The sequence below is a fragment of the Drosophila kikkawai genome, chromosome 3R (assembly GCF_030179895.1).
Source record: "Drosophila kikkawai strain 14028-0561.14 chromosome 3R, DkikHiC1v2, whole genome shotgun sequence".
Taxonomy (NCBI): Eukaryota; Metazoa; Arthropoda; class Insecta; order Diptera; family Drosophilidae; genus Drosophila; species Drosophila kikkawai.
In genome coordinates, this window is record NC_091731.1 from 22,527,295 (window position 1) to 22,536,129 (window position 8,835).

The 8,835-nt window shown below is 39.3% G+C and overlaps 2 protein-coding genes and 1 non-coding gene across 3 annotated transcripts; 2 read left to right on the top strand and 1 right to left on the bottom strand.

Moving 5' to 3' along the window:
* Positions 1 to 89: 89 nt before the first annotated feature.
* RpS8 (ribosomal protein S8) lies at positions 90 to 2,263 on the top strand. Its single transcript, XM_017165133.2, has 4 exons — positions 90 to 204; positions 489 to 595; positions 1,446 to 1,857; positions 2,088 to 2,263. The coding sequence occupies exons 1-4, from the start codon at positions 201 to 203 to the stop codon at positions 2,189 to 2,191; spliced, it is 627 nt and encodes a 208-aa protein (XP_017020622.1). The 5' UTR covers positions 90 to 200; the 3' UTR covers positions 2,192 to 2,263.
* On the top strand, positions 1,962 to 2,007 carry LOC121501950 (small nucleolar RNA R442). The gene has a single exon (XR_005990754.1). It is a non-coding gene; the product is annotated as a small nucleolar RNA R442 (small nucleolar RNA).
* A 74-nt stretch (positions 2,264 to 2,337) lies between the features above and the next one.
* Positions 2,338 to 8,471, bottom strand: Zip99C (Zinc transporter Zip99C). Its single transcript, XM_017165130.3, has 5 exons — positions 8,096 to 8,471; positions 3,656 to 3,987; positions 3,075 to 3,596; positions 2,858 to 3,013; positions 2,338 to 2,799 (listed from the first exon to the last, which is right to left on the bottom strand). Exons 2-5 carry the CDS (start codon positions 3,867 to 3,869, stop codon positions 2,621 to 2,623), a joined length of 1,071 nt encoding a protein of 356 aa, XP_017020619.1. The 5' UTR covers positions 3,870 to 3,987; positions 8,096 to 8,471; the 3' UTR covers positions 2,338 to 2,620.
* Positions 8,472 to 8,835: the final 364 nt, after the last annotated feature.

Consider the following 8,835-nt stretch of genomic DNA (forward strand, 5'->3'; position numbering starts at 1 on the left):
ATATCAAAAAACTTGTCAATTAAAACGTATTATTTTAAAACAGCTTGTTAGCGTACCAGTGCTGCCCATAGAAACGTCAAAAATCGATGTATCGATACAGATCTATCGATAGCGGCATCGATGTCATTGCAACACTGCCGAAAAGTAACCCTACTTTTTTTTGACACGAGGTTCCTTTCTTTCTCGCTTTTTACTCGAACATGGGTAAGTCAAACTCCAGCAAAATGCGTTGAAATATCAAGAAAATCGGCCGGAAAAGGCCCGCAAACAACATGAAATTGTGCACCAAGTACGTTTACGTCTGCATCTGCCCAGCAGTAGCTAGAAATATGTGAATATAACGAAATATCTGTGAAAATAACTCGCGCCCCGTGCAATGCGGCGATGTGTTCCCCTTCCCCACACAATGTGATGTTGTACTCTTCTTGATATTTACTTGGCTATAGTTTTGTGATCTGTATTAATATATTAATATTTGTTTTACGCAGGTATCAGCCGTGATAGTGCACACAAGCGTCGCGCCACTGGAGGCAAGCGCAAGTCGCTCCGCAAGAAGCGCAAGTTCGAGTTGGGCCGCCCCGCCGCCAACACCAAGGTGAGATAGTGCCCGATATCTGGCTATATCTATGCTATGCGTTGGTTTCTTGGGCCCGGTTTCTCTGGATCAAATTAGGAGATTTGTTGTTTTTAAACTGAGTAAATCGTGTGCTATGTGTCTTATTTATGGCAAGTGCTAGGAAGATGTACCTAGTGTTCATAATTAGGTACATGTGATTTTTGAGTTTTAAATGTAAGAATATAACTTATTGTTTCTGTGGATTACATTCTATAGATTGATATCACTTAATTTGACAGCTATTGTGTCTGGATAAATAATTGAATCCGAATGAATTAAAGAACAATAAACACATGGTCATGTACATTTTCATTGTTAGCTAAGTTTATTTATAGCAACTCTTTATTGGAAATGCTACTTTAGAACGTTATTCAGGCGTTTAAAATAGTTCAGTCTAAATGCAAATTTATCATTATCATAACTGCGGAACTTAACCTTATTTCACCTTTTCTAAGCTATTTATTTATTTATTGATATATAGAAATAATTAATTCCATTCCTCGTTGGAATTTGAATACTTTGTTAGTTTGTCTATCTAAAGAATAGGCTTGTGACCTAAGCTAGAAATTACTAAACACACAAAAATTAAGACTCATAAAATAAGATATTAGCAGTCATTTACTGATCCATAAAAAACCATAGAAAACGACCCCAAGATAGCCAACCACTTGTTTAAATGATGTTAACGCGTGTCAACTGCAATTGTGCTTTCGAGCACTCTTCTTGATGATTGAAAAGCTTTATGTTCGGACTACTGACCACCTTCAACACAAATACCAATTTCCCAAAAAATAAACCCCAATTAAAACGTTTAATTCTTGTATTCCAGCTTGGCTCCAGCCGCGTGCACAGTGTGCGCACCCGTGGTGGCAACTCCAAGCTGCGCGCTCTGCGCCTGGAGACCGGCAACTTTGCCTGGGCTTCTGAGGGTGTCGCCCGCAAGACCCGTATCGCCGATGTTGTGTACAACGCCTCCAACAACGAGCTGGTGCGCACCAAGACTCTGGTGAAGAACAGCATTGTGGTGATCGATGCCACGCCATTCCGTCAGTGGTACGAGTCCCACTACGTGCTGCCCCTGGGACGCAAGCGTAACCCGAAGCATGCCCAGAAGGAGGACGAGAACGACGTGCTGACCAAGAAGCGCAGCGAAAAGGTGATGAAGAAGTACCTGGAGCGCCAGAAGTACGGCAAGGTCGAGCAGGCCCTGGAGGATCAGTTCACTTCCGGTCGCATCTTGGGTATGTATCTCATTTTGTATATTTTCCTTAAAGCTTCTGTTAAAGTGATGTAAAACCCTTAGCGATCCAACAACTTTATTGCATCGATCTTGTTTTAAGAGAGATGCAAGCCTGTTGGGTGTGATTCGGCTTGTCATAGTTACTCTGATTTTCTTCCCACAGACCAAGTTTTTTATCCCCTATTGAGTGGAGTAGTGACTAATCCATATTTTTACTCTTTCTCCTTGCAGCTTGCATTTCTTCCCGCCCTGGACAGTGCGGCCGCTCTGACGGCTACATTCTGGAAGGCAAGGAGTTGGAATTCTACCTTAAGAAGATCAAGTCTAAGAAATAAAGGCACTAGATAAGCTTGCAAGCCTGATTTGCAAACAAAAAAACAGAATAAACGACTTGTTTTTTAAAGGAAGTACCTTTTGATTGATTTTTCTTTCTATTATTTTTAGTCAGTCTTCCCTTCAAATGTAAATTAAAAAACAAATATTCACGGATGGTGGAGAGTCCAACGAGTCTCCCTTAAGTGTCTATTTTTCAATTTTCGTTCCATAAGTATGTTACAATAATACGTAATCATTAACAATAGTTTAAATATCATTCATATCGGCTATAATTACATAACGCAGGCACGGGATTAGCGATAATCCCATAAAGTACAACAAATTCTTGTAAATTTGGAAACTTCCAAAGGCACAGTCATACAACAACAACTGTGTTTTTGGATCAAATTTGTATCTTGTGTATTGCTGTCGCCACATAGTAGTACTTCCTAATGTTCAAAAAGCATCGTCATCACGGCCATTAACGCAATGCCGAATATCAGGGCCACCAGCTGCTTGACGGACTCTTTCCGATCCTCCTCCTTCAAGAGATCAGGTAATACTGTGACCAAAGCAATGTGCAGAAAGCCGCCAGCGGTGAACGGCATAATCCACGAAGTACGTGCCTCTGTAAATGTAAAGATAAGTTCAGTGACTTGTCAAAGGCAAAGCCCCCTTAAGCTTACCCATGGCCGATGTTACACCGGAGCCTCCGATGGCCACCAGAGCGCCAAGAAGGCCCGCGCCCGCTGTTAGAAGCTGTGCACGGGCGGCGTCCCAGCGGCTGAAGCCAGAGCGCAGCAGGATGGCGAAGTCTCCCACCTCGTGGGGAATTTCATGCACTATAAAAAAAGAATAAGTTATAGTTTTTCTAAACGAAATACCAGATAGTTGGTTACTTACACAATATAGCGAATGTGGCCAGAACTCCATGTCTGAAGGAGACCAGAAAGCTACCAGCCACCGCCAGGCCATGCGTGAAGTTGTCGATTGAGTTGGCCAACAGGTTCAGATATCCAGCCACCTTCTTGGGCTGTTCTTTCTTCTCCTTAGACTTTTGCTCTCGTTCCCGGAGGAAGCACACCTTATCCACATCCTCGATGTCGCAGGCACCACCGCAGCTCTCTGCGGTCTCGCCCTCCGGCAGTTGGCCGCCATGTCGGCGCAGCAAACAGTTGGCAATCTCCACGCACTTGGGCTGTGGATTCTCCTCGTCCGCACTGGCATAGCCGGAGAAGATTTTCTCTACGATTGTGAAGATGAGTATGCCGGAGAGGACCCAAAGGCCCGAGCGAAGCGACGGATGACTAGATGGATCTTGATTATCGCCTTCCCAGGCCTCTGGCAGTAAGTGGAGGAACACATCGCCCAGCAGTCCGCCGACTGCAAAGCTGAGCAGGACACGCAGGAGCTTTGAATCCGCAGCTGTAGAGAGAGAATTTGGGTTGAGATCAGGAATCAGATGATCCCCAGTCGTTACTTACGATCTTTGTATCCCTCTTTGGCCATCTTCTCTTCTGTGGGAATGATGATCAGCGGGAATATCCCGCTCAGTCCAATGACCACCGATCCCAGGAGCGAGAAGACCCATGGTGTGTACTGAAAGCTCTTGAAGTATTCGGGCATATACTGATCCATCAGGTTGGAGTACAACATGGCGAAATGTTCGTCGAAGAAGCTGCTTGTGTTGGTGCTCATTGTTTACTGGCTGTCTTTTTGTAGGTTTTTAAGCGTCGGTTTTGTGCTGGAGGGACTAAGGATTCGTTTTCAGTCACTGCTGCCGTCTGATCATATCCTAATGACAACGTCTTGTGCCCTGCAAATTAAAAATGCGAAATTTACTTATAAATTTAGGTACTTCTAGCACTAAATAGTGCGATAATATGCTTCAAAAAATTATACACCTAGCAACAAGCTCATCGAATGCCCAGATGCCTATAGTCAGTGTCAGACGGAATGTGATGGGCAAATCTCTTAGATACGGGACAATGGACTCCTGGCTGAGACTGTTGTCAGGTTCGATAAGCGAATCTCTGTAAAACTTAAGTCCCGGCGGCTCAAGTGTGACTAGAGATAGCTTTATGAGAAACAGCAGTCAATCAAACTAAGACCATTGCCCGGGGGCAGGCTATTCGTCAGGATGAGTCGGGAAACGTCTCAGTGTCCTGCCTCAATGGTTTTAAATAATATAATGGTTTGTAAACTAATTTCAGATTTTAGGGACTTTTATTTCAATTTAATTGAGAAATTTCTTTGAGTTCGATTGGCATTTCATTGTCATTATAAATCGAAGAGAGAGTAATTATCTTTTATACAAATATTAGTGATTATAATTAGTCTTTTCTAAGGCATATTTAGTTCTGATGTTGATTCCCCTTACATACCCTTGCCGGGTACTATAATTTCAGTCAGAAGCTTGTAAATCAATCAAGGAATTATTTCAGACCCTATAAATCATATGTATTCTTAATCAGCATCAATAGGCGAATCTTTCTAGCCGTATCCGAGGGAAAATTATTTTTGGTAATTTTTTTCAAAAATTGATAAGGGGTAACATTATTAAAATTTTCAAAAATGGCCAAAATTTTTGATTTCTTAAAATTTTAAATACAGTATACAAATTTTTTTAACTAGAAAAAACTAGCACAGAAAAGCTTTCCGAATTGAATTTGATGCTTTTTTGGCTTAGTTATGACATTTTTAAACTTATATTTGTTTAAAAAATTATCACCTAAAAATGCGTTTATTTAAGGGTATATTTTCATTAAAAACCTAACATAACTATACAAATTATGGCTACCCGAAGTTAGTTTTCTTTCTTGTTAAGATTCTTTTAACATATTTTCATTTAACATTTTTTTTTAGTAAGAAACCTTCAAAATTCATTACGGTTTCTATAAATTCCGCTGGTAAATCACTTTGCTTAAGTCTCTATTAGATTACAACTTATTTGAACACTGTTAGCAACCCGAAACAGACCGTAAATTAAGCAGAAATAACGAAGAAGGTAGAGCGAATTTACCAAACTCGATAACCGTCGCCCTTACTGTACACAAACAGACTAAAACTAAAAATTTTAGAAAACGCCGGTCGTTCGGAACGCCCACGTCAAGATATACTTTGTGTTCATTTGATTTCCGATTTGATGTGCACGAACGATGCAGCTTAAACTGTTCACTTTTTGCGGCGATAAGATTACAGACGCCGTCGCTAGAGTCAAGTCGAGTAGTAAAGTGGTATGATTTCGGCAGCTTTGTTAAACGGCCAATACTACACAAGTGTATTGGGGAATCCGGGGGGCATGGGCTACTGCTCTTCGGCCCGAACAATTGTGACAAATATACCTGAACTTGAAGCAGGTAGCAGCAGATGCGAAAGACGAACCCGTGAGCGAAAAATCTATGGCCGACCTCTTATCTTTCGCCGTCATTGTCATTGAACTATCACAAAAGCAAGTTGTTTAGATTAGATTTACCCTGGTAATTACAGAGGAGGCAAAATGAGGGAGGCAGATCTGTCTGAATATATATATGTAGAGTCTATAATATAAAGACAAAGTGAGAAAGAGGCTGTGGAAATGGGTGATTCATTTATTAAGAAAATAATAGAAATTAAATTGCAGAAATAAAATTTATGAAATTAAATCAAGGGTTTTCCCCTAACAACCGTTTGCATTAGTACAAAGTGGTACTAATAATTTTCTTTGGGACAAAGGGCCCAAACTGATCAAATCATTTTTAAAACATTTTTAAAAGTTCCCTCTATTCAGTTCTGTGGAAATTGATCTATGTATAAATTGCAATATTACAACCATAAAACCAAGAACTACAACTTGAGAATACTATAATTTTCAACGATTACTTCTTGATCTGCTTAATTGAAAAAATATGTACTTTAAACCATGACAGCTGAAAATTAAACTGTGAAATTGAAATATTTGCCTTGTGTAGCCTATTCTTTGTCCAGTTCTCAGAGAATCAATAAACTCTGAAATCATATTCTCTTTCTTTGAGTTGTAAGCCGGTTTCGAGTGTCTTTAATATAGTCGAAATTCGTTTCTAGGAAGCCAGTCAAGTTTTTAGCTTTTAATTAGTTGATCACTTGTACAAATACTCCAATTTTCAGCACAATAAAATTGAGACTTTGTGTGTTTAGCTGTTGTTTTTTTTTTTTGAACGAGCCTTTTGTTTAACAAAAGAATAAAAAGGGTTTAAAAAGATTTTAAAACACTTGAGCGTCCTTTATCTTAATTGTGAAAAAAATCTTGATTCTGTCCGGAAATCCTGTAGATTTTATACAGAAACCAAAAACATCACATGTCACATTATAACAATTAAATTAATGTACACAAGTAGAGAGCATACAAGTCGTGGACAATAGATTCTTCTTCCTCTGCTGAGAACGAAGCTTTAAAGTTGATTTGTGGCGTCTTTTCAGCCGTTAACACAATACAATAATAACTATGTATAGCACACTTGACTGTTACTAATGCGGAAATTTATGCTCCGAGATCCGCAACTTGTGTGTGTTATCGCGCCGGTAACTAAGCTCGTTATGGGGGCGAAATCGTCTTCTACTGCCGTTCTTATAGACACAATATCGAAATGAAATGGTAGTCAGGGGGTTCCAGAAAACAAAGTGTTGCTAAGTTGCACATTACATGAATCATTATTGTCGCCAACATGCCGTAATTTTTCATTGGATCATCAAAATGGCACACAGATTATTTTGCACGCTGCACTAAAAATGAGACATGGCGGCCGCTCAACCAAGTGACTGAGCAATTATCAATCAGAACGTGCCGCACAGTTCGGTTAAGTGAGAAAAAATGGGTCCCTTGGGGCCGATAAGGTTTAGCGTCTGTCTAACCAAGATACAATCGAAATTCTATACTATACCCTGCACATATATATTTATAGCAGGCCTATGTAAATGCATAAAACAAAGAAATGATAACTGATATCAGGGAAGTACATAAGTTGTATTGTGTTGTGTACTTTCCCGATGGTCAAGCTTTTACCATGTAATATTCATTTATTTATCAGCAATGTAAACTACATTTTTCGATTTGTTTGGATCATATTGGAGACCACAATGAGGTGTATACAGAACCGTAACCCTTAAAAATTTCAATAATTATTTTTAAACAAGATCGAAGCCCCAAAACCTGTTTGCAAAACAAGTTGTCATTGCTGTTGTTGTCCGTCTACAAAATCTATTCAATTTTTTGTTGGATTTGTATATGTTTGTGGCTCTGATAATGGTTAATACACACATATGATTATAGTAGTGCTCGGCGCACAGATTTAAGATTAGATTCGAGTGCGCCGTACACATAGTTTATCAAATATGGCCGCTATTAGTGACGTGTGGGCTGATCATAATCTTGCACTAGGTTAGTTATAACGCTTTATTTTATGAGAAAATCGGAAGTATTTCAGGTAATTGAAGTTTCGCTTGAGTAACGAACAAATTACAACCAGTATTTCTTATCAAACTGGTTTCTGTTTTATTGAAAACCACATATTTTGCTTGTTATGATATTTTTTGTTGTTGTGGAGGACAACAATAAAGAGGAAATTGATAAGATAATTGAGAATGCATTTTATGCGGAAATCGGATGGCTATATTTAGGTACAAAAAACCATCTAAACTCCAGCATTTCTTATCAATTATGTACTCTTTTCCAATACACACTGCATTTTTTTAAAGACATTTTATATTTTTGTTTTTTTTTTTTTCAGGAAGCCGCAAAGGGGGAACAATGAAATATAAGTATATAGTACATAACCGATAAGCATGACGGGTTTAAAAACTGCCAGATGTATAGATTTATTTCTGGCGAAATACATAATATTTATTGTTTTTTAAAAATTTCTCTTTATGCAATATCTGTAAACGGGACATTATGCAGTTATTTTTACCGTGATTCAGCTTGCGGCAGGTACGAGGTTAACGTGCTTTTATCAAAGCCAATTTTATGATGACCGCACAAAACAATAACTTTAGCCTTTGTTGCTATTGACGTCCGCCTCGCGTTTAGCCGAATTGTTGCGATAAATTATTTTTCTATTGCGTAGTAAGCGATCATTGGCACCCGTTTTTTATTCTTCGCAGCAGTAATTGCATTTACTTTTATTTTGTGCACGGCGAAAGTTTGTTGTTGTACGTATGTTGCGTATGCACTTGACCCCGCGAAAGGTTTGGGCTCAATACACGTTGCCCCGCGAGTCGCTCAACTGAAAGTTACAAGTCGCCAAAATCACATGCATTTATACATTTTCGGTAAACAAATTCGTGCCGTGTGGAAAATGTTTACAAATACCAAGACCAGACCTGCCAACTCTTTGGGCCGAAAATGTGCTAAGAAAAGCTAGGATGTATTCGCGGATTTTCTGCATCACGATAACTGGTCGCACTGAAAGCTCGACCCTCAAACCAATGGCGTTGCCTTACTTCTCGAGGGAGTTTTCTGTTTTAAATTATATCCGGTTTAAACCCTTGAAATGGGCGACAAGTCCCCAAATAGATCAATTTCACAGAAAACGTTAAAAAACGGCTCATGACGATCATGGCCGTAGCCTTGCCAGACTGAAGAAAATATGTCACGTTGAACAGCTGATCAAAACACTCACGAATATTGATATCGATTTTTCATGAATCA

Coding starts and splice junctions, on each gene's coding strand:
- RpS8 (XM_017165133.2), top strand. Junction 596..1,445: donor GCCCCGCCGCCAACACCAAG/GTGAGATAGTGC, acceptor CTTGTATTCCAG/CTTGGCTCCAGCCGCGTGCA. Junction 1,858..2,087: donor CACTTCCGGTCGCATCTTGG/GTATGTATCTCA, acceptor TTCTCCTTGCAG/CTTGCATTTCTTCCCGCCCT.
- Zip99C (XM_017165130.3), bottom strand. CDS start 3,869: ATGAGCACCAACACAAGCAGCTTCTTCGACGAACATTTCGCCATGTTG. Junction 3,597..3,655: donor CAAAGAGGGATACAAAGATC/GTAAGTAACGAC, acceptor CTCTCTCTACAG/CTGCGGATTCAAAGCTCCTG. Junction 2,800..2,857: donor CGGTGTAACATCGGCCATGG/GTAAGCTTAAGG, acceptor TTACATTTACAG/AGGCACGTACTTCGTGGATT.